Here is a 23,490-nt window from a genome sequence, read left to right as displayed (position 1 = left end):
ATTTCCTCCCAAACATAACTGGATCTTTTCCCACCAACCCCCAGACACTACGGCTACACCATCTGCTCTTCATACTTTATCCAGGGTCTTACCGTTGCGGCTCTGCGACCTTCCGAATCATTTCCACCTCGACAGTCTTCTCCTGCCAGCCCTCCTCGTGGCCGAAGTTACCTTGCCCATTGACGATCAACGTGGGGTGACCCAAGCGCGGAAACAACTTCGAAATCAACGTCACATCTCTCTCCATCATGGACGGCCTGGGCAACCATGGCATCCATGAGCATCTTGGCCTCAGAGGAGAAACACAGGAATATTTCCAACTGCAAATGGAGCAACATCAGCACGCCCAGCACTTCCAGGGCCACGCACACAACCACCTTCATGGTCTGGTGAATGATACTTTCCTACCCTCCTACCACGACGACACCTGTTTAGACTTGGCCCCAGGACATACACATACCCACGGTCCCACCAAGAGTCATCAACAAACGATGAATCAAGCCCATCACGGTCGCAGCATGAGCATGGCTGCTATATCAACCAACAATCTCTCTACTCCTCACACACCAGACATTAACGTTTTCGGCCCCTTCGTCTCCAACTTTCCCATGGGCCTGATGTCGGAAAGCAATATGACCTACGATCATCACAATGCAATGTCTGTGGATTGGACGTCGGCCTATCACGAGCAGCAACAGCAGCAGTTGATGGGCTATCAAGAGGAGCAGCAGCAGCAGTCAAGCCCCGCGATGCCTAGCAACCATTCTGATTGCGACGAGTCCGATTCCTGCGCAATGCAATGTCCCGACAGCCGCTGCGAGCAGGGCGTTGCCTGCAACAACAAGGATTGCGCCGAGTCTCCTTGTCTCTCTAGTTTCTCTGATTGCGACGACCCTGAGTGCGAGGGAGACGTCTGTAGCGAACCAGACTGTTTAGCGCTGGACGGGCCTTCACTGAAGGCTGCAGAGTCTCTCATTTCGTTGCCATCGAGGCCGGCGCAGTCTTTGTCCCAGCCGCCTTCTCAGCCCTTCTCAGGCCAAGGCACTCCCCATGGACTGTCGGCTCATTTAACGATGCAGTCAGTGAACCTCGGCGGCCTTTCAGAGACACCCAACTACAATATGGCGCATGGGGACTTCTCCTGTTCATCATCTGCTAGGTACGATATTCCATCCGACGGTCTCCCTATGCCAAATCTCTATGCTTCTCAAGTCTACACGAACGGATCCATCGACTTGAACGACTTGAACGACTTGAACAACAACATGGAAAACTTGAACCAGTTTATCATCCATGCACTGGAACACCACGCCCCTGGCCACCATCCTGATCGTTGTCCGGGACCTTGCTACGACACGGTCAACGGCTTGGTATTTGAAAAGTGCCCCCTCCCAATGGATTCGCACTTCCACCCAGGACAAAGAGGTTTTTGCACAGATATCTCCACGCAAGGGGAATGCAACGCACCTTTGCATTCCGAACCTGGAGCTTTCTTGGATCATATCAGGGAGATGCATCCCATGACTATTGAACAACACATGATGGAAGGAGTCTCGCAACAAACAGTTTGGCCAAGCTCCCGGGGTACTTTCCCAACACAGAAATCGATCTCGAGGCGATCACCTCTTGACATGTCGTCGCCAACACTGTCGTCGGCTTCCGGGACACCCATGTCGGCGGGGACTCCAGTCACGCCTGACACAGACATTGGACAAGCTTGCACTTGCAAATGGAAAGTCAGTGATGACCAGATCTGTGGCCTTAGGCTTCCCAACGACGAAGCTCTCCAGAAACATTGCAAAGAAATGCACCTGAGCGTAATGGCCAAGCAGGCAAAGGGGTTCCCCTGTCTATGGAGCACATGCCCTCGCGATACTACGTTCAACCAGAAGTCCAAGCTGGAACGCCATATGCAAACGCATACAGGATGTAAGAGACCCTATCCCAGTCCCCTTCAGGGAAGATAACTGACTGTACCGCAGACAAACCTGTCAAGTGTGAAGTCTGTCAAGCTGCACTTTCCGCCAAACAGTCGCTGGCACAACACATGCGTATACACACAGGAGAGAAGCCGTGGAAGTGCGATTTCCCGGGCTGCAAGCAAAGTTTCAAACAGCAGAGTGCACTCAGTAAGTTCTTATCGAAGTCTCAACATGATCTAGCTGACCTTCGTAGCCATGCACAAAAGAACCCACACTGGCGAAAAGCCACTCTCTTGCGAAATCTGCGGAAAGAAGTTTGGCGAGTCCAGCAACTTGTCCAAGCATCGCAAGACTCACAACGTTAAAGGTCAGTTCACCTGTGAAGTCTGTGGCAAGGACTTCCATCGACTGGACCAGATGCGAAGACATATGAGGGTCCACGACAACAAGGACAAGGATACGCAACATGGAAACGGCAGCACGGGCCGCGTCATCAGCGGCCGCGTTGAGAAGAACACAAAATGATGTTGCATCTTCTAGGTAGTGGCGTTTTGGTATGCTTTCGGTCTGTTTTTTTTGGTGTTGGTATGAAATTGGGTCTCCTTCTCACTTGGGCACGGCTTACGAAAAAGATACCCTGGGTCATGAACTGGCGTTATCGGTATACCCGGGAATCGGTGTTTGGGTAGCCCCTTTTACAGGAGGGCAAATATCTCAAAGGATGTCTCGTGCCGGCTGAAGGATTAGTTGTTTTCAAGTTTTTCGCGGTGGTGCAGTAGTAGTAGCAGTAGTAGTAACAGTTTGCTCGCCAGAGCCAAAGACAAGTGAACAATTTTTCACTGCCACAAGTCTGACTACCCACTGATTTGCGTTCGTGGCTTGCATGGTGACTTTGAACCTGGCTCATCCGGGTCTCTGTGTTGGTACTTCATCTTTTGGGATACTGAGATCAACCGAGATGTGTTGGGATTGGATGATTGCCGTCACGGTCTTGGTCGGGACGCTGACCTCGAGGTCAGGGAGAGGGTCTGCGAACCATAGCCAGACAGCCAGACTGGCTGCTCTCGAGGCAGAGGATTCACAGACGACTGAGAATTCTATGAAAACTCAGTGTATCGAACGCCCCACAAGAGCCCGAGGGAGACCACATTGAGCCAAACCTGCCTGCAGCATGGCTGTAAGCCGGGGAAAGGCCCGACGCTTCCTTGGGAATAAGATCTGACATCGGTTCCTCATCGTACGATTCTTGACGAGGGAAAGAAGATCCGTTCGCCACTATTGAGAAGAGTGTTTGCGCTGCTTTGGGCTTGGGTCTCGTGTGAGGGCCTTCCTGCCGCGACTGCGGGTGCTGCAACTGCGAAGAAGGTCAGTCTACAGTGCGGCATACTTTCGCCCTCCTTGGGGGTGAGTCATTTGAGGCGTCGGGGGAAGAACTCGGGAAGTCTGCGTCGAAGTTGCTCACCAGCCGACGCTGTTGGTACCCCTGAACAGCTGGGTGATTACGCCGCGGGCGTTGCACTCCACTCTGTCAAGCACATTGCCTAAGGCTCTCGTGGAGTGGCACGAAGATCTGATCTCGGTGGATATTGACGAAAATGGTTTCCATGTGTATCATCATCGCCGTCGTTCACCGAGAGGCTGAAGTTTAAATGCCCCGCAATCTGGCCAATGCAGGATGGAGCAGCGGATCTGACCGAAGACGGGGGAGTGGCGGGACACCAAGAACCCGGGGCGAGTTTAGAACTCGTATAGACACGAAGTTCCGCCAGGGTGGGGTTTGTTGCTGTCTCATGACTTTCGGAACTCGACCCGGGGCCAATCTAGGAAATGAAGGCTTTAGACTTTCAAATGCGACTGTTCTGGGCGTGGTTCGCCCTGGAAAGATCGCCTTGGAAAGAGTTGGGGGCCTTGAATGTGGAAATGAAGCTGTCTGCGGTGGAGTCTTCGTCTTGTGCGGATGACGTCTGTTGAAAGTCCTACAGAAGTAGCACGAAAGTCACCAAGTTGTACAATTGCGTTGAGAATGCCGCTTATCCTTCGTGTGAAGGAGATGGTGCAGATGATGCCTAAATTCTGCGAGTTGACGACGGAGTTTGAGGGAGAGCAAGTGGCTTTTCTCGGAGCAGATGGCGGCATCTGGAAGTTGAGGGGGGGGGATGTCGCGACAGGGTCTAGCAGACTCCCCGCGAGTTTGACCAGGGTTGGTCTTCTCTGTTGCTCTCGGCTTCTATTCGTGTGCTCCTTCTCAGTCCTGCCAAGGCCTGGATTGCATCGCTTCGTTTTCGAGAGAGCAGTCGATGAGACGGGATACGATACGCTGTCGATAATTGTCGTTGAAGAAGTCAACCTAGAGGTTTCCCCTCCCATTTCAGCAAGTCTGTGTTCCTGCCGCTTTTACGAATACTATATCGTTCCTATTGTCGTGGTCTTGTTGCCTGTGTTGTGGATCACATATGCTATCATCGCTCATGTTGCCAGGTTTGCGGCGGACGGAGCGATCACGTATTTTTCGGTCGATTCATATACTTGGACCAGCGAAGGGATACGGCAGTCTCTGGGCATTGGGCTTATCTAAATCGTGTATGCAGCAACGGTGCCTTTGAAATTGCTCGATTCGCTTGGAATCTGTGTCTGTTTGAGGCGAATGATCCTTAGGATACACTGTCTTCTTCGATGTCAGCTTATTCACTGACACAAGAGCATGGCTGCCCACAAGTCAGGAAATATGACGCCGTGATTAAGTGTGTCTGCGGCTATTTATACCCTAGGTAGGATTTGAATAGCTGGCGGTGAGTGGTTGTTTGAGGAATCTCACGATCAAGATAATATCTCAACGAAGTCATTTGACGATGTGCTTTTGTCAGGCAAAGCAGGTCTAATTTGGCCAACGTTTGAAAGTAGCAAATGCGTTTCATTTCGAATCATAGAGAAGAGTAGACGGTAGCTAGATACATGGAAAAGATTGCAGCGTATGGTACAGCTATCGTATCCTCGTTGAAGACTTCATCGGTTGATTTCATGAGTTGGAATCAAGAATTCAACGACCGGTAGCGCTTAATCAAAATACGACAACGCGCTTCTGAGAGATAATGCAATTAGCCAACTCGGGTTTTACGTAGTTGACAACCATACCTTGGTGAACACACCTTGATGAAACCATGACTAGACAAAGATCTAGTACCGAGTATCTGGCAGGGCCTAAATGTTTGTAGGGCATGAATCATTGCTCGAATCGCAAATGAACATGCTGAGGATAAGAGAAAGACCGAGAACATCGCGGGACAAGAAGGCGCAAAGGACGCAGCAAGAATGGATTGCCTGCGATGTCTACATGCACCCACACAAGAGCATGATCTGAAGGGCGGTCGCGGTCGTTGAAAACCTGTGTTACGTCCGACAAGCATCTAAAAGCTAGCCATAAGGGTGATTTTGAAGAACGACATTCGAAATATCACCAAGATGTCAGTGTCGACGATGGCCAGGAAACACATGCAGCTGAACGGGAATACGGACATCTGCGTTGTGACGATGAGCAGAGGAAGCACACTTTGGAAACGGAGGGATTATTTTGAAGTCGGGACATCTTTGGCCCCATTTGACATTTTTGTCGGCAGCTCTATGCTACCAACCACACTCGGAGGGAGCCTCTCATCATAGAGATGTGACAGAAGAGAGGGCAAAAACCTGCGAGCCAAGCTTTTTGGTTTGCCATGACCGGTTGAGAAAATCCATTTGTTTGCAGCACTGGGAAAATAACAAAGCGCAAAACCCTTTAATTTCCCTCCGTGACCATGCAATGCATCATCGAGTAATTCGGGATCCCCGTGTGCCAAAAACGTGTTACGCCTCCGTTTCCATTTTCGTAGTTCCTCATCCCCAACCCTAGATACCCAGGAGCGGTTGGCTAATTTAAGCGGCCTGCATCACAGTCAGTTACGGTGTCCTTCGCGCGGGAGGAACCGAGGGTGAGGTGGGAGAGCGTAGGGGACAACTCGTGGCAAGAGCAGGACGGTCTGTCGGTGACATGATATCCCACTCATCAAAGCACCGTTCCACTGTCCCGTGTCGCTCTCCCGTCCTCATCCTCATGGCTGATATCGAATTCGACTGACCTTCACGGCGAACTTGCGTTGAGGGAAGTGGACGGTGCGCTTCTTGGCCTTCTCGGTGACGAGGGCAGCGTCGGCGGCGGACAACCGGCGGCGGATAGCACGGGTCTGCTTCGCGCGGAGGTCGAGGGGAGCGTACTTCTTGTTCTTGTAGAAGAGGCGGAGCTGAGCGCGTTGCTTGGCGTTGATGACGGTCAGGACGCGGGCGATCGACTTGCGGATGTCGTGGCTGTAAGAAAAATTTCACCGGTCAGCCCTTCTGCCTTCCTTCTTTCGCGGATCCTCCGAGGCCTCCTCCTCCTGTCTGTCTCTCCTCCCAGACTCTGCGCCGGACCTCGATCGGGGATTGGAGTGGTAAACGCACATCTTGTTCAGCTTGGAGCCAGAAGAGGCGATCTTCTGGATGCGGAGCTGACCGAGCTCGGTCTTGAGCTCTCCGAGTTGCTTCGTCAACTCATCCTTGTTCTTGTTCCAGAGCTGGCTGGCCTTGACCTTTCCGGACGACTGCGACAATGAAGACTCTCGTCAGCGAAAGTTCTCTGTGTATGTCCCCTTTGGGAGGGGCGTGATGTATGGTGTTTTTTGCGTTCGTCGGTCGGGGACGCGCGGGGGGTCGTGATTATTTCGGGATAAAAATATCGTGCTGCTCTGGAATCGCGCATTCCATCGTGATCAAGGGGTCAACTCACCATCTTGACTGATATGGGGGGTGGCGCTGGATATCTGGGTTAGTATCAACACGTCGTGAAGCGTCAGGTCAATTCACAGATTGCAAAAATTCGAGGTTCGGGAAAAGAATGCCCTAGGGTTATGGGAAGTGGTGGTGTGCAATCGAAATTTAGCGGGGATCGATTTGATTGGAGGTCGAGCTGGCTTTTCAGTGGGGCACAGAGTCGGCCCTGCGCCACGGTGCCTGTTCAGCCACAGAGACCCTCGGACCCCGGTGATGCGCTCACCGAGCTCACCGAGGATGGCCTGAACGATTCATGCGGCACCATCCGACACTTACATAATCATTCTAGGTGCACGGGCCATGTGACGCCGAGCTCCCTCCATGCATCTGGTCCCTGCCGACAGCGTCCCAGACGCGCGGACATGGCTGAGCCCATCTGAAGACGACTTCTCGAACACAGGCAGCGAAGCGGACGAGCGTACACCCACCACCGCATACAACATCGCAGCGCCATGGCTGCGGCTTCTGGAAACACGGGCTGGGCCCAGCTACGGCAACAAGCGCGAAGTCTCGAGACGCAGGTATGAACTTCCACTGCTCGCAGCAAGCATCCTCTCTCCGCCGGGTTTCCCTGACATCCGAGTCGCCGCGCAGACAGAGACCTTGTTCCACACATACTCCCAGTTCTCGACAGTATCAGATATACCAGCAAAACCGACAGAAGATGAAAGGACAACAGAAGCAAAGCTCCAGGATCTCCTCGAGAGAGTAAGACCGCCGCTTTCGTCCCCGCCAACCTCGGCTCAGCTAACACCACGACCATCAGCGCGAGAGCGTCATCTCCCAACTAGCCCGCCTCCTCGACTCCGAAGCGACCCTCACATCTTCCGCCTTGAAGCAGAACAACCTTGCCCTCCTCCGCGAGAAGCTTGCCGAACACAAGCGCGACCTTGTGCGCATCCGCAACACAATCGCCCAGGCCCGCGACCGCGCCCACCTTCTCTCCAATGTCCGCTCCGACATTGACGAGTACCGAGCCAACAACCCCGAAGCCGCTGAGGCCGAATATATGCTCGCCGAGCGCAACCGCATCGATAACAGTCACAACATGGCCGACAGCGTCCTCTCTCAGGCTTACGCCGTGCAGGACAACTTCAACATCCAGCGCGAGACGCTCGCTAGCATCAACCGTCGCATCACCATGGCCGCCAGCCAGGTCCCAGGGCTAAACAGCCTCATCGGCCGAATTTCCGCGAAGAAACGCCGGGACGGCATAATCATGGGCGTCTTCATCGCCTTCTGCTTCCTCGTCTTCTGGTGGTTCCTATAACGATCCTGCTATTGAAAAGAGAATGTGTGGTTTAACGTCCTCGTTATGTCTGTTTTTGTCACAACAAGCCGTTACGACTGGGTGGGATTACCGGCATAAGGATTGCGACGGCGTTCTGGGATTGCTTGATGTTGTCTTTGTCTGGAATTGAGGGTATCCTGTTGGTGCATATTGTACACTAGAAAAACACGGGGTATCTATAGGCAGCAGGCTATGACCTGACTGCCGTATACTATTGCTTGTGAAGCCCCTGAATAAACCGTTTCATGTTTTGAATCGTCATGTTGACTTATCATCCCCGAAAGCCTTCTGTGCTGTGCTGGCCTCTTTCGTCGCCTGCTCGGCCTTGTTCCACTCGTGGAGGACAAGCTTCATGCTCTTCACCAAGCTATCCCTCTCATCCGGCCGACTGGGACCGCTCGCCGCCCAACGTATCCTGCACAGGTTGTCTACGAGGTACACATAGCCGACCTTGCTATTCAGGTATCCAATCGACTCGCTGATCTCGGTCGTGATGGCGCGGGGAACCAAGAAGTACTTACCCCAGTCGCTCTCCGGCATCTGCTTGCGCAAGTTGCTCTGGAACAGCTTGACGATCCACGCCTTGAACTTATTGTCCTCGATGTTGAGCTGCGCAATCTGCGCCCTGCCATTGATCTTGGACACAAGCTCGTGCAAATCCGGGTTCGCCTCGGGGGAAATGAAGGTCTTGGTCTGGTCCTCGGCCCACTTGCTGCTGTACATGGCCACCACCGTCACCTTATTCAGCAGCGCCCGCGTCGTGTCCCGCGCTTGGCTATCCTTCTTCGCCAGGGTGTCGCCGACGAAGTTGGGGAAGAAGAGGGAGTGTTCGGCCTTGAAAGGCAATGGGGGCGCGAGGAAGGATTTGCCCTCGTGCCATTGCATGTTGCGCCAGTCGCGGAAGTAAGGGCGGGCCATTTTGTCCTTGCTGGAGGGTTACCATTAGCATGCTTTCCCCCATAGAAGAAGGCATTGCGACTTACAGCTCCTTCCTGCGAACGAGATGCTTGTCGTAGTCGACAAAGTCGTCTCTCCTCTGTTGCAACGACCTCCTGTCGACGCCCGAGTTGTCCTCTGGGTGTGGCGGGTACGCCATGCCAACGGGCCGCGGCAGGGGCTGCGGCGTAAAGTTGGTGACCTTCTTGCCGTACGCTCTCGGGGCATGGATAGCGGCCGCGGGGAGGTCGGGCTTTGCCGACTCCGCGGGTGCGACGGCCGATTCCGGGGCCGAGTCCGGGGCGGGCTTTTTTGCGGCGGCGAAGGGACGGGCTGGGGGCTTTGGGGCGCCGGCGAGCCAGGGACGGGTGGTGCTCAGGTGCCGCCTCGACGCGCAGACGGCGCAGGACAAGGCCTTCCTCGAGGGGCCCATGGACAGCGCCATGGTGCGGAACGGGGCGATTGGGGCCATTGCAGCGGTCTAGCTTGGCCGCGGGGGTGTGAGTATTGTGAGATTGTTCGGCTCTCAGCGGGAGAAGAAGTTCCTATGCAAAGCGCAGCAAGACGAGCAGGAGCAGGTCACTGAGGAAAAAAACCGAACAGTCGCGCCACAAGTGTTCCTGATGCCGCGTCGTTCCGTCTAGCTGCCGCCACAGTTCCAGCCACAGCTAGGTGCAAGATAAGAGATTGTGGGACACTGCGGGGAGAACCGACTGAGGGGATGCAGTTGGCCGGTGGGAGTAGACTGGGGTCTCGGGCCACCATGGTGCTTTGCTCCGAGGGGCCCATTGTGTCATGGGGGACTTGGACGGCCGAACACCGCGAATAGCCGAGTTTCTGGGGGAGAGCGCGGTGCCGAGCAGTTCCTCCTACAGCAGTGTGTTCGCACATTCCTAGGTCTGCTTTCGGTTTCCTCCCTCTTGCGTTTTCGAGAGGTGTTGAACGGGCAATTCTTCTCTTGCTTCTCGTCAGGGTCCGTAAACCGCTTCAAAATGTTTTGGCAACGAGGTTCGCACGTCGTGAGGACGCAATGGCACGTCTCCAAGAGCATGGCCCGTCTGGCGACGGCAAGGGCCGTTGGCGTCTACCCCTCGAGACGGTTTCACGACACAGCGCACCTGCGGGTGGTCAAACCTGTGTTGCTGGCGGATATCGGTGAAGGTATGAATGAAATCCCAATATTTCTGCCACGTTCGAAGACGGCATCATCTAACAATGGATCTCGGGGAAACAGGCATCGTGGAGTGCGAAATCATACAGTGGTTCGTCGAGCCCGGCGCCAGAGTCGAGGAGTTCTCTCCGCTGTGCGAGGTCCAGAGCGACAAGGCCTCGGTCGAAATCACCAGCCGCTTCTCGGGCGTCGTCAAGAAGCTGCACTACGACGCCGGCGACATGGCCAAGGTCGGCAAGCCCTTTGTCGACATTGACATACAAGGCGGGGCCAAGCAGGAGGACCTAGATGCGTTGACGGCACCGACTGGGCCTGCAGACACGTCTACACCCAGCGCATCCGAGACTCCAGCAGCAGCACAAAAGGACCAATCACAAAAAGCAAGAGAAAACACACAAGCCGAGGCGGCGCCAGCCCCAGCAGCAGCAGCCGAAGCTCCGAAACAGAAGGGCAAGCACGCGGCGCTGGCAACGCCGGCCGTCCGCCACCTCTCCAAGACATTAAACGTCGACATCGCCGAGATAGACGGCACAGGCAGGGACGGGAGGGTTCTGAAGGAAGACATCCAGAACTTTGTCAAGCGCCGCGAATCCGGGGACCCCGCGGCGACCCAGCAAGCGGCGGCCCCGCCGTCCGGCGCCGAACCCACTGGGCCCGCACCGTCCGCCGGACCCCAGGTCGAGACCCGCGTCCCGCTCACCGTCACCCAGCAGCAAATGTTCAAGTCCATGACACGCTCCCTCAACATCCCGCACTTCCTCTACGCCGACGAGGTGGACTTCTCCAGCCTCGTCCAGCTGCGCACCCGCTTGAACCGCGTCCTCACCTCCGCCCCGGAGCTCGGCGCCGACGGCGTCGCGAAGCTCTCCTACCTCCCCTTCATCATCAAGGCCGTCTCGCTGGCTCTCTATCAGTACCCGATCCTCAACGCTCGCGTAGATCTCGACGCCTCCACCCCGGCCTCCAAGCCCTCCCTCGTAATGCGCAGCCAGCACAACATTGGCGTGGCCATGGACACCCCCTCGGGCCTCCTCGTGCCCGTGATCCGCAACGTCGGCGCCCTCAACATCCTCTCCATCGCCAAGGAGCTCACGCGCCTGCAGAAGGCCGCCTTTGCAGGCAAGCTCACCCCGCAGGACCTCGGCGGCGGCACCATCACCGTGTCCAACATTGGCAACATTGGCGGGACGTACCTGTCGCCCGTGATCGTGGACAAGGAGGTCGCGATCCTCGGCATCGGCCGCATGCGCGCCGTGCCGGCGTTCGAGTCGGATGATTCGGACCGCGTGGTACGGAAGCACGTCACCAACTTCAGCTGGAGCGCGGACCATCGCGTCGTCGACGGCGCGACCATGGCGCGGGCCGCGGAGGTGGTGCGGAGGGTGGTGGAAGAGCCTGATGTCATGGTTATGCACCTCAGATGATGGAGAGAGAGATACGTTGGCGCAGAATGGGGTTGAAGAGGGGGCTGGCTGAGGGCTACGTGTTGCATTCTGGTATACCTGGGCGAATGGTAAGACTGGCACGACGACGGGGGGCGTCAATTGACCGCGTGACTACACCAGAACCGGGGTCCGGGGGATGTAGTATGGTGTGGTGCTGCGGGTTAAATCTGACAATTAGACGTTTAATGATTTGTAGATGGGAGGATGGGGGGGCCTACAGGCCCGCATGTCCTCCGTGAACTTAGCATCGGGACAAAAGGAAAAAAGAAGAAATCAAGGGTTCATCACCAAAAACAAGAGATCACCTGTGAGATGCTTGCTGCCCGACGCATGTCTGACAAGCGCCTTTAATGCCAGTTCATGTATGTATATGCTGTGATGATACCTTGCCCGGAGCCACTTCCCCCTCTCGGTGTGTCGCTGAAGATATGTGACGGCCCAGTGAGGGTGGACGAAACGCTCTCCACAACCTCACCGAGTTGACGACAGCCAATGCTGCAGAGTGCCCGAATGGCCAGTCATTGATGTTCCCTGTCTCCTCCAGGCTGCAGGCAGCTCGATCGGGGGGTTGGTGGCAAGTTGGGGGAACCAGATGCGAACAGGGTTCCCGCCGCATCTGAGGCAGCCAGCACATACATAGTCGCATTCCGTCATGTCATCAGATTCTGTATTTCCAACTAAAGGCTAAGCAAGTGATGAACAACCAAGAAACCTTTGGCCATCTCAACCAGTAGGCATCCACCATTTTAAGCCTTGCATGAAGATGCGTGCGCCAGCTCAACATGCTGTTGTCTCGGCCTCTCAGACGGCCGCGCCCCTTTGAACTTCCCTTCGTCTGGGAATTGCGCTTGTGATACCCAACCACAACTTAGCCGTCCTGAGCAGCGGCGCATCTCCCCCTGACCTTCCATCGCGTATGCAAACCGACTGTATCGCAGTCGGCGGTATTGTAGACCAGACCCCAATGCTAGCGCCGTGTTAAGTTCCCAAATCAAAGTCAACGCTCATTATTCTATGCCCTTTGAACTCCGTAATCCCGTAGGATATGAACCCAGCCAAATATGCGCCTTGCAGTCAGACGGAGGTCTCACTGCTCATCCTCCTTCTCCATCATCGCCTTGACGCGGGCCAGAGCATCGATCTCAACCTCTTCAATGCTGCGGCTGACGTCGACGCTGATGACGTCCGTCTCGTCGGCCATGGGAGGCTCGAGGGACTGGAACTGGCTGCGGACCATGTTGGCGCCCATGTAGTGGTTGGTGGCAGCGCTGCGGGCCGTCACACGCTGGACGAGGACTTCTTCGGGTGCGGAGAGGTAGATGAAGTGGATGAGGATCGTGCGGTCGTAGTATCCGGCTACGCGGATGACGTCTCTGTACTTGCGCTTCAGCGCAGAGCAGGTCAGGACGACTCCGTCAGAGCCCGCGGACAGCTGGTTACGGGACTCCTCGCGGAGGGCAACAAGCCAGTCCCATCGGTCGGCGTCGGTCAGGGGGATTCCGTTGGCCATCTTCTCAATGTTTGCCTTGGGGTGGAACTTTGCGCACGCGAGTCAGACGGTACTATGGGAATACGAGGCAGAGCATTTGCGACTTACGCTGTCTCCCTCAATGTAAGGGAGGTTGAGATTTTGAGCCAAGTACTCGGCCACCGTTGTCTTTCCGCAGCCAGCAGGGCCAGTAACCAGCCAGATGTGGTGATACTTGGTGTTCAGGTTGCCGTTGACGTGGGCGCCGTTGGCAGCAGAGGTCGGAACCCCAGGCACTGAAGGCTGTGTCTTGGACGCGACGGCTTGTTGGATGCCATTGGTGAGGCTCGAGGACTTTTGTCCGTTGAGTTGTCCGTTGACAGGCATCGGGGAGTCGTATGAGAGCATTTTCTTCGAATGTGATTTGTGCGAATGGGGATCGGATGTGAGTATGTGGTGGTAGTCGGAGTATGACGCTATTGCATCGTATAAACCAAGGTCGACAGAGAAGACAAGGACGGAGAGGCAGAAGTGACGACAACACTAATGATGCAATGAAGCTGAGGGTATATAGGATACGGACGGTTCAAGTAGTAAAATAAGAGATTTGGGGTTTTCTATTTTCAGCGCAAGGACATCTCAGGAGCGAGATCGAAGAGGGAATGGGACGACGGCGCAAGGCGTTGTCTTATACTTTGTAAGTGACTCTGGCAGGGACTCTCACTCTGGGGGATCGATGAGGTAAAAAATTCCAACGGGGGAACACAAGGGGTGCTTGACGGCAGCTAAAACGCCTGGAGCGTCCAGCAAGTCCCAGTACTTCGTACCTGACCTTCACCTCAGCGGACTTCTTTCGGGGCCTGGTAGGGACAAGGGGCTTGTCACTGACCCGGGACCCAAAGAGCGGCGTTCCAGTGTCGTGCCGCCCAATGACCAGCCCGCAGCACCCCAGCGGGGAGAAATCCGTACTCCACAGATGACTGGGGGAGGGTGACTTGTCTCATAGCCGTAGGGGGTGCGCTCAAGACCATCGTGTGTGTGTGCGTGCGTCCAATGTTCCTGACTGCAGTTTTCCATAGTCCCAGTACGTACGCTACGTATGTACTGGCTCTCTCCACGGGGCCGGAGATGCTAAGGGGTTGCATCTGGGGACAGACGTAGGATCTGGGATCGTTCAACTGGACTGGACTGGACTGGAAACAACTCGTTCCTTTCGGTCGTGTGCCGTCCGGTATTGAGATCATCTTTGCTTATTCGTGCCGAGTTGAAAACCTTGGACACAGAGCAGACTGCAGACCACACTTGAGCTGAACAACCCTCTCATCAAAACCGACAGTGTGAAGGGCAGATCAAATACCGCAATGGCGGCACAGCAAGGGAGATCAACGGCAGTAGCAGCGTCAAAATCTGGCAAAGTGGTTGCGTCTATTGCCGAGTGCCCTGACCGAAGTCTTATCCTTACTGCGTAGTAGGTACAAAGCAGGTAGCGTAGCGCCGTTCGCCTGCACTGCGCGGCGCGGTGCGTGCGTGTGCAGCGGGATCTCAAGAGTTTGAGGACCCCGCGGGCCTGGTTCAGAGGGTTGGGTTGGTTGTCCCAGGAAAAGTGATTGTCCAGGAGGTCCCCGGGGAGGAGAGGGGTGTGGGAATACAAACATTCAATTTGACAGCGGCGGCGAGGGCGACGATGCCGACAGCAGGTGCGTCGCGGGCCCGGGGAGGACGGAGAACGGGGCTCGGTCAGGGAGAATGGAAGGATTTCGTTGGCCGAAGGGGAGAGGCATGACGATGCTATGGATGAATAGGGTCAAGAAGCCAAATTGGCGGGGAGTCGGTACTCTGAAGTCTGGGTACTCTGTACGCGAGCAGCGGTGCGCGGGCTGGGTGGATGGAAGGGGGGCGTAGGTAGTGTTGATGTTCCATTGCGGTCGTGGAGGAGGCAGCGTGGGGGGACACACTTTTCTAGAACACACACTAGGAGATAATTTCCTGAAGCGGGCAGGGGACTGCGACTGGAGCGAGGTCACTCGACACGCAAGAAAAAACTCGGCCCTCAACCAGGCTGGGAATGCTAGGTGGGGGAAATGTCTCCGATAGCCGGTTGGGAAGCACGGGAACCCAGGGAAACGGGGATTCTGGACGTTGACTGTGCATACCTAGGTAAGGTACGTTATGGCGGAGCAGAAGCCAAACAGCAGTCAGTGCCCGCGGGGAACTGGAGGGCATCACTTGGTGACGGGACACTGCGATGGCACGCAAACAAGCGACCGACTGGCTGGGGATGTTGCGTGGTGGACGGGGTAATAAATGGGGGACGGATGGGGGATGGCGGCATCATCGCGGAGTCAGGACGCGGGACATGATGTCGGGTTCGAAATAGAGACGATGCCCAACAAGAAAGGTCAGCTGGCGGGCAGGGAAAGAATGTGGTTTCGGTCAAGGCCCGAAGAGCTATAATTACATCATAAGGAAGGCACGGAAGGCTGATGGGTCAGGAATCCACGGCAAAAGCAAGCTAACTAGTGCCTGCTTTCTCAAATGTGCATCCCCAAAAAGCAGCAGGCTTTGGTTTGGTCGTACTTCGTATGGACCCTATGAACAACATCCACTCAGTCCTTGTTGCGAGACCGAAACACCTCTCTCAGGTTCTGCTGCATCTCAGTACCAAAGTAATAATAGGTCTTGCTGCAGCTAGGGAAGTTGCTAAATGAACACAAGCACGACTGCGAACGCAATGAACGCTCTTCTCTTAATGCGTAGGGCCTCCGCCTGCTTTTCGGCTCGGCTGGTGTTCCGAGTGGAACCCGACAGTAGCCCGGGACTTGGTGCATCCATCCCATCATTTGGGAAAATTTGTGGTGTTCTTTTTTGCCCACCCCAAGTCCCATCCATCACTGTCATTTCATTCTAGCCATTCGGATTGCGTCCTCAGTCGCAGCACTTCGTCTCTGCTCCAGTGCTTCTCCTCTTATCCACGGGCCACGACTCTCCTCCACTGTACTCGTTTTTGACACAGCGCAAACAAGCCAAACCCTCCGCAAGACTCCGCTAGATCCCAGTCCTTGCCCTGAGGTGCTGCGGGCAACCCACGCGCTGTTTGCTTGTCTTGCCTTGTCTTGCCGCTCCGACTCGTCGCTTTTTGCTCTCCTCCGATCCTTTTTCTTTTCGTCCGCCTTCTTCCCCCCTCCTCCACGCTGACGCTCCTCATCCTGCACCTTCGACCGCCTTCTCCAAGTGGACCAAACAAATCACTCCAGATCACTCCCCGCCAACAAGTACCCAACACTGAACCCAGCCCAACGGTCAAGGGGGACCGACACGCGAGCGGACAAGGATGGGGTCTCTTTTGTCACTCTGCCCTTAGGGGAGTCTTTTTTTTACAAGTACCTCTCAGTACTCGGTACCCTTCTGCCTCGCTTCACTTTGGCTTCGTCGGCCTCTCACCGCTCTCGTGATGAAGCAGCTGACTTGCTTCCTGGTGGGTCGCATTCTAATTGCGAATTGGCCCATTTGATCGGTATTGGACGTCTCCATTAACCGTCGGCTCGGCTTTTGATCGTGACGTTTCGCGACAACCATGTTGCCGCCGTCGCAACACGGGCCATTCACAGCACGCGATCCTCTGTCCGTCCCAGCTTCTGCCGTAATCCGGCCCAAGGTCTGTCAATCTGGCAACTTTGCGATGCTGATGACACGCCAGGTTGGCTTGACATGCTCTCGAGTTCACCAGAACAATACCGGTGCTTCTCGGATGCAGTCGCATGCACATTCAGTGTCAGTCCAAGTCATCGATCGCAATCGTCTGGCGGCCGATGGACACCTGCCTACCCCAGGCCGGTCTATGCGTAAGGCTCTACCAGGGCCAAACACGCTGCACAACATATCGAGCACTTTGCGAACTGCCTGCTCACGAGACACGGATACAAACCTACTGCAGGACGCAAGGTGAAACTACCCTTCGTCCAGACCCAAGCTCCAAATGCACGGCGGATGTTCCCCGGTGGCTTTTGGTCTAAGCAACCCCGGTCACCGAGTTCCTTTTTGAAAACGCTTGACCTGCCGCCCATTTGCCAAGCCAAATGGCCCCGAACAATCGGAAACTCCGGAACCGCAAGTTGCTTCCCCGGCCCAGAACTCGGCGAGATTCGACAGTGCTCGCAGGAGACGTCGGCTTCTCTACCCGGCCGAGTCGACGTCTTCAACGACAGGTCTGTTCACGCCACCATCGTGATACAGCAGTCGTCATTCTGCCGTATGCTCCATGCAAACCAGCACAGTAGGAACGGCCAAACACCTCGCACCGCACGCCTGACAAGTAGACCACACACTGCCACGTCCCAGTCGCCGTGCGGCGCAAACCTGTCCCTATTTGTTCCTTGTGGATGATGCGGGGGTGTTCTTGAAGCACAAGTGCTACCCCGACAAGGCGAGTGCGAGATATTGACCGCCTGTCTAGCTGAATGCGCACCACATAACTTGCCAATGCCTCCAACTCTGCTGCATACCACCATTCAACAAGTCACCAGACCGAGCTACAACCCCTGTGGATGGTCCTCTGCAGTCCGTCAGATTTCACCTGGAGGCTGAGTCTTTTTCTGCCAGTTCCCTCACAGCCAGTCAAGGCCGCCCATGTCATCTTCGCGTTGTCGCTTCTTCTTCGCTTGCCGTGGGGATGATGTTTTCGCGCCAAAGACCAGACGTGTTCGTACTGCTCGGGCGTGCGGCAGGGATAGCGGCGATCCAGGTCATATATCATCAATCTGGACCTGGCTGTGAACTAGCTGCAGGTCGGCCTTCATAGGGCGGTTTGCAGAGGACGTAGCATGGTACTGCATAGTACGGAGGCGAAATATCCCATTGGCTGCCGAACCCTGCATGCAAGGATACCTGACAGGCCCGGTCTGCGGGATGCACGCCGGACCCTCTCGGTGAGCAGACGGCATCGACAACGGGACGATACGTTGCCTTCCCCGGGGCCGGGAGGGGTAGCGGATGCCTGATTGATGGTGCGTCTGGTCAGATTCGGTAAAGCAACGCAGCGAAACATACCTGCCATCTTGGAAGGATTTCATGATGTCTGGGAACAAGACGGGCGACGTGGTGTCCCAGACACGGAAACCATTGAGCCACATCTCTTTCGTTACTTCTGTATCAATCTGGCGTTGTGCGGGGCGTTGGAGCCTCGGTGAGCTCGAGGGGGAAGGAAGCATTGATATGGAGCCGTGAGCCGACTCCTATCTCTTCTCACATATGATATGCATTTTTCCCCCCCAAAATGCTTCCGCTGTCAATGCTGTCAGTAGCTTTCTGCGTTTTCTGATCATAGTATGAACTGACTGCCTCAGAAGCCCTGGTCAAGCTTGGCTAGTTGTCTGTACAAGTTGGCTCACATAGCTAGCTGGCTCTCCTATGTCGAGGCGTGACCAGGCTTCACTCGACACAACGTTGCCGTATTAAGTTCGCTGATTAAGCCCGCCAAGCAGACCGAATTGGGACGAAGGGTGATATGGTACAAGATATCAGCATGGCGGAGGCAGCAATGATGACAGCCGTGAGAGGTTGAAGGACAAGCGCTGTGCAGCTTTCTAGCTACAACTCTAAAGAGACTACATCTCTCAGGAACCCCACCAAGTCCCCACGCAAGAGCGTTACCTAGGTTTGGGGGACAACAGTGTGACTAATTCGTATGGCGTACTGCCCAAGCTATCTTTGGCGTAGAACGTTCTCGCGCGAATATCTTCAGTGGCCTCTTTCCTTTGGTCCCCTCGCTTCACTGGCCCGCCTTCTCGTTCTGAACAAGTCAGGCCCATCCCATTTCCAAAGGTTCCCAAAAGTGCCAGTGCCCCTCACTGTGGTGGCTGAAGCTGTGCTCCCGCCTGCCGGTTTAGGAAGTCGTCTGTGGCTTGTTGCGGGGAACATCAAAGTGAACAGACTTGCGCGTTCGGGCGCCGCCAACTGCCTGCCTCATCCAGCGTGAGCCAATGACCAGCTGCGGCACCATCTCGACTCCTCATGCGGGTTTCATCCATTTCCGCCCTCCAAAGGCTGTCCTCTTTGCGAGCTGCTTCTCCTTCCATTCATACCTCGCTGAGGACTGTCAAACCCAAACCGCATCTTCCCTTTACACTCACACAAGCCTGCCGGCAGAGATTTTCCACAATGAACGCCGAGCAGCTCACTCACTACCTCGCTGATGCGCCACCGAGCGTGGTCAGACTCGAGATCGAGAAGCACTTTGAGCCCCTCACCGACAAACAGAAGCGTTATGCCCATTTCATCAGCAAGTAAGGATACCACCCAAATCTCGTGCGACATGCAACCCATCTGGGCCGATGTGTGCCAAGCTTTTCATGGGGGTCGGGTTCCGGGAAACTAAAGTGACATCCCAGAGCTTCATTCGCCGGCACCCGCATCGTGCTCAGACAGATCTCCCCGGAGTCGGAGCCCATCTACAACTACATCATTGCCCTCCACAAGGCCAGCGGTGGTGACTGGAACTCCCTCGCCAAGAAGGCCGGTGTCGACGAAGCCCAATTGACCCACTTCCTCGAGTATGCCGCTCAGTTCCTCGGAAACAATGGCAACTACAAGAGCTTCGGCGACTCCAAGTTCATCCCCAGAGCTGATGAGAAGACCTTCGCCGCTCTGGCTTCCACGTCTCCCGAGGCGGAGAAGTTCTATAAGGCTACCAACGGTGGCATCTTCAGCGCCGAAAAGCCCGGCCTGATGCATCTCGGCTTCCCGGACAAGGGTCACCTGACAACCTACTACCCCGATTCTCCCGACATCACCCAGGCTGAGATTGAGGCTGTATCTGGCTGGATGGAGAAGAAGGGTCTGCTGCCAGAGAACACCAGACTCCGCAAGACGAAGGAGGGCAACTTCGAGATGCTCATTGCGTCCGCTGTGACCAGCATTCCCGAGGAGGGAGGTGACATTGGAAAGGAGACTGAGTTCCAGATTGAGGATGGCTCTCTCAAGGGCAAGACGATCAAGCTGGTCTACGGCGACTACGCCGAGGAGATGAAGGCTGCTGCCGAGTACATCTCGAAGGCAGGCGAGAACGCCGACAACGAGACCCAGGCCAAGATGCATGCGGCCTACGCCAAGTCCTTCACTACGGGATCTCTGGAGGCCTTCAAGGACAGCCAGAGATATTGGATCAAGGACAAGGGTCCGATGGTCGAGGCCGATCTCGGTTTCGTCGAGACCTACAGAGACCCTGCTGGTATCCGTGGTGAGTGGGAGGGTTTCGCCTCCGTCGTCAACATGGAGCGCACCCGCGCCTTTGGCGGCCTCGTCTCAGCTGCTCCTAAGCTGATTCCTATTCTCCCTTGGGATAAGGAGTTCGAAAAGGACACCTTTTTGGCGCCGGACTTTACTTCTCTGGAGGTTCTTACGTTCGCTGGATCGGGCATTCCCGCTGGAATCAACATTCCCAACTACGACGACATCAGGCAGAACGAAGGATTCAAGAACGTCTCTCTCGGAAACGTCCTCAGCGCCAAGGCACCCAACGAGAAGATTCCTTTCATCTCCGATGCCGATCTGGAGCTGTACCAAAAGTACAGGGATCCTGCCTTCGAGGTGCAGGTCGGCCTCCACGAGCTGACGGGCCACGGCTGTGGTAAGCTGCTTCAGGAGACTTCTCCCGGAACCTACAACTTTGACGAGAAGAACCCGCCCGTCAGCCCTTTGACCAACAAGCCCGTCACTACGTGGTACAAGCCCGGCCAGACCTGGGGCTCAGTGTTCGGTAGTATTGCTGCCTCATATGAGGAGTGCCGTGCCGAACTGGTGGCCATGTATCTGGGATGCGAGTTCCCCGTGCTGCAGATCTTCGGCTTCGGCGATGGCACCACTGACATCAATAACGAGGCCGGCAACGTCCTGTACGCCGCCTACCTGCAAATGGCCCGCGCTGGTCTGGTCTCTCTTGAGATGTGGGATCCCACGAGCCAGAAGTGGGGACAGGCTCACTCTCAGGCCCGTTTCTCGATCCTTCAGGTCAGTATTCTCATCAGCTTTACCTAGGATCATTCACTGATGTTACGCAGTGCTTCTTGCAAGCCGGCGACGACTTCTGCAAGCTTGAGTACAAGAACGATGATCTGTCCGACCTGGAGATCAAGCTTGACCGCTCCAAGATCCTGACGACCGGTCGTGAGGGTAAGTTCACTGCTGCAACTGTCCAAAGACGTGTGTGCTAACAACAGACAGCCGTCGGAAAGTACCTCCAGAAGCTCCACGTCTACAAGTCCACGGCCGACGTCGAGAACGGCATCGCCTTCTACAAGGAGATGACCAACGTCGAGAAGGAATTTTGGGGCACCAAGGTCCGCAACATCGTTCTGAAGAACAAGCAGCCTCGCAAGGTCTTCGTACAGGCGAACACTTACCTCGACGAGGCCACCGGCAAGGTTAGCATCAAGCACTACGAGGCGTCTCCGGCCGGTTTGATCCAGAGCTGGGTCGACCGCGACTTGTGACTCCCCTCTTCATCGAAGCCGAGGACGATGGCGGCAGCAGCAGCGGCAGCCAAGTTGTGAGGGGCGTCTCGGCCAGGCAGACTTCACGACTGGGAAAAGGGGCATGACATCACGATGTAATTTTAAAAAATCAATCAACTTTTAATAACAATGCCTCCGAGCAGGGGGTTTTGAGAACACTGAAACGAGAGCCTAACGAATGGTAAACTTGTCCACCATGTACAGGCATGCACACTTTTGGCCTACAAAAGGAGAAAGAACCGCGGTTAGGCGTCATGTTCCGAACGTGTGTCCATTTGGTCTCTCCGAATCATCATTTGTCTCATAAAATCACAAGCCCATTCTGTTTCTCGCTAAGTGACTTTTTTGCTCTGCGTTTCTTCCGGTTGGGTTTCTTCTCCCCTTCGGTTGTGTGTGTGGACCAAGATTTTTATCTTTCTTTGTGTTGGATTTGAAGAACCTCATTACAGACGCCAAATGTGACCGATGCCGTCGACTTCCAAATGCAATTGGCAAAACCAGCCCAGCCCGTAGCCATAAGTTCTTCGTCGTCTACAACAACACAGTATCAACCCGAATTGATTTTTTCCCCCAACCGAAAAGGCGTAGTTGTTTTGATTTCGCCCCGCCGCCGCGCAGCGCAGAAATACAGAACATCATATCCCCCCGCACGTTGTTTTCCCCGACAAACTCCGGTCATGTAAGGAACCGTTTACCAGGTCATCTCGTGGGGCTTGTCACCCTTGCGCAGGCTGAAGGAGCTCGCCAGGTAGGAAGGCAGGAACTCGACCTTCTTGATGCTGGCGATCAGGGCCTTGTCGACGGCCTTCTGGTCAGCCGCACGGCTGCTGTTGACCTCCTTCTTCTGCAGACACACTCCAGTCAGTTTCTTGCTTTCCTTGGCATCACATACACAATGTGGATTTGCATATGTCGTCCTGAAACGTACCTGGGGCTTCTCTCCCTGCTTGAAGAAAGCCTCCTCACCAGCCTTCTGCTTGGTCTTGTCGGCGGTGAAGTACTTGGGTTGCGCGATCTCCTCAATCTTCTTCTCGTCGAGGCCGGAGACGTCGACCTTGTAGGATGTGGCGATGACGTAGCGGGAGTTGACGCGGCGGAGGGGGACGCCGTTGATCTTGAAGGGGCCGGTGACGAGGAGAACACCCTGCTCGAGGGTCTTCAGGAGGACGACGCGCTTGCCGCGGAAGCGACCGGCGAGGAGGATCAGGACAGTGCCGGGCTGGAGGGTCTTGCGGGGAGTCCAGGGGCGGACGGCCTTGCGGACCTATGGTGACATTCTCGTCAGTAATCATGTTCGCTCGGTGGTGGTTGTGTAATTCATGAATGTGTCATTCCCAGGTCACGAGCGGTTGTTCCTCCTCTTGATGTCTTGCGGTTGTTGCTTTCGTTCATCGAGCTGTGTGCACTCGTCGTTTTGTGTGTGTTGATTGCTTCTTCTCGGTGAGTCGCGGGATATGATGGCTTATTGTTCTGGCGATTTTGAAGATTGTCGATGTGCGCGCTTCCAGATTGTGGATTCCCATTTGTCCCCAAGACCTTTTTTTTGTGTTTTCTCTTGCTCGTGACCCGGTGTGTTCTCGATCCTCCGCACAGCCAACAACCAAGTCGACAACCCGCTCAAAAAAATCGCAAGGACGCTCGCTGTGTGCAGAAACTCACCTTCTTGGCCTCGGGCTCATCGTCGGCGTTGTACCACTTCTGCGCCTTCTGGGATGCGGCGGGGACGACCCGAGTGGACGAGCCGAACTTCTTGGTCGTGGATTCCGTCTTCGCCGACATGATTGCTTTCGGTCCTCGTTGAGGCGGCTGCTGGTGGTTAGCGGGAATAGGGAAACGAAAAAGAAGTTAAAGGTGGTTGTTCGCGTTCGGAGGAAGCGAGGGCTCAGATACGTCGAAATGGAAATGTGT

The 23,490-nt window shown here is 55.3% G+C and overlaps 8 protein-coding genes across 8 annotated transcripts; 4 read left to right on the top strand and 4 right to left on the bottom strand.

Annotated features, from left to right (window-relative positions):
- Positions 1-248: 248 nt before the first annotated feature.
- Positions 249-2,447, top strand: GCG54_00004769 (uncharacterized protein; the record flags this gene model as incomplete). The annotated part of the gene is made up of 4 exons (XM_045404813.1): positions 249-1,370; positions 1,890-1,929; positions 1,983-2,129; positions 2,176-2,447. 4 exons carry the CDS (start codon positions 249-251, stop codon positions 2,445-2,447), a joined length of 1,581 nt encoding a protein of 526 aa, XP_045262756.1.
- Positions 2,448-6,007: 3,560 nt separating this feature from the next.
- On the bottom strand, positions 6,008-7,048 carry GCG54_00004768 (60S ribosomal protein L35; the record flags this gene model as incomplete). The annotated part of the gene is given in 4 exon segments (XM_045404812.1): positions 6,008-6,260; positions 6,279-6,535; positions 6,721-6,754; positions 7,041-7,048. The coding sequence occupies 4 exon segments, from the start codon at positions 7,046-7,048 to the stop codon at positions 6,008-6,010; spliced, it is 552 nt and encodes a 183-aa protein (XP_045262755.1).
- Positions 7,049-7,085: 37 nt separating this feature from the next.
- Positions 7,086-8,034, top strand: GCG54_00004767 (Golgi SNAP receptor complex member 1; the record flags this gene model as incomplete). The annotated part of the gene is made up of 2 exons (XM_045404811.1): positions 7,086-7,472; positions 7,531-8,034. The coding sequence occupies 2 exons, from the start codon at positions 7,086-7,088 to the stop codon at positions 8,032-8,034; spliced, it is 891 nt and encodes a 296-aa protein (XP_045262754.1).
- Positions 8,035-8,313: 279 nt separating this feature from the next.
- Positions 8,314-9,463, bottom strand: GCG54_00004766 (Mitochondrial ATPase complex subunit ATP10; the record flags this gene model as incomplete). Its single annotated transcript, XM_045404810.1, has 2 exons — positions 8,314-8,983; positions 9,039-9,463. The coding sequence occupies 2 exons, from the start codon at positions 9,461-9,463 to the stop codon at positions 8,314-8,316; spliced, it is 1,095 nt and encodes a 364-aa protein (XP_045262753.1).
- A 520-nt stretch (positions 9,464-9,983) lies between these two features.
- On the top strand, positions 9,984-11,586 carry GCG54_00004765 (Lipoamide acyltransferase; the record flags this gene model as incomplete). Its single annotated transcript, XM_045404809.1, has 2 exons — positions 9,984-10,152; positions 10,226-11,586. 2 exons carry the CDS (start codon positions 9,984-9,986, stop codon positions 11,584-11,586), a joined length of 1,530 nt encoding a protein of 509 aa, XP_045262752.1.
- Positions 11,587-12,694: 1,108 nt separating this feature from the next.
- On the bottom strand, positions 12,695-13,483 carry GCG54_00004764 (putative gluconokinase; the record flags this gene model as incomplete). The annotated part of the gene is made up of 2 exons (XM_045404808.1): positions 12,695-13,144; positions 13,205-13,483. The coding sequence occupies 2 exons, from the start codon at positions 13,481-13,483 to the stop codon at positions 12,695-12,697; spliced, it is 729 nt and encodes a 242-aa protein (XP_045262751.1).
- Positions 13,484-19,231: 5,748 nt separating this feature from the next.
- On the top strand, positions 19,232-21,561 carry GCG54_00004763 (putative dipeptidyl peptidase 3; the record flags this gene model as incomplete). The annotated part of the gene is made up of 4 exons (XM_045404807.1): positions 19,232-19,356; positions 19,462-21,079; positions 21,130-21,241; positions 21,293-21,561. 4 exons carry the CDS (start codon positions 19,232-19,234, stop codon positions 21,559-21,561), a joined length of 2,124 nt encoding a protein of 707 aa, XP_045262750.1.
- A 712-nt stretch (positions 21,562-22,273) lies between these two features.
- GCG54_00004762 (60S ribosomal protein L6-A) lies at positions 22,274-23,361 on the bottom strand (the record flags this gene model as incomplete). Its single annotated transcript, XM_045404806.1, has 3 exons — positions 22,274-22,459; positions 22,511-22,846; positions 23,242-23,361. The coding sequence occupies 3 exons, from the start codon at positions 23,359-23,361 to the stop codon at positions 22,274-22,276; spliced, it is 642 nt and encodes a 213-aa protein (XP_045262749.1).
- Positions 23,362-23,490: the final 129 nt, after the last annotated feature.

The sequence above is a fragment of the Colletotrichum gloeosporioides genome, assembly GCF_011800055.1.
Source record: "Colletotrichum gloeosporioides strain Lc1 chromosome Unknown consensus_54, whole genome shotgun sequence".
NCBI lineage: Eukaryota > Fungi > Ascomycota > Sordariomycetes > Glomerellales > Glomerellaceae > Colletotrichum > Colletotrichum gloeosporioides.
The sequence above is the reverse complement of the archived record's forward strand: the minus strand, read 5'-3'. Positions and strand labels throughout refer to the sequence as shown.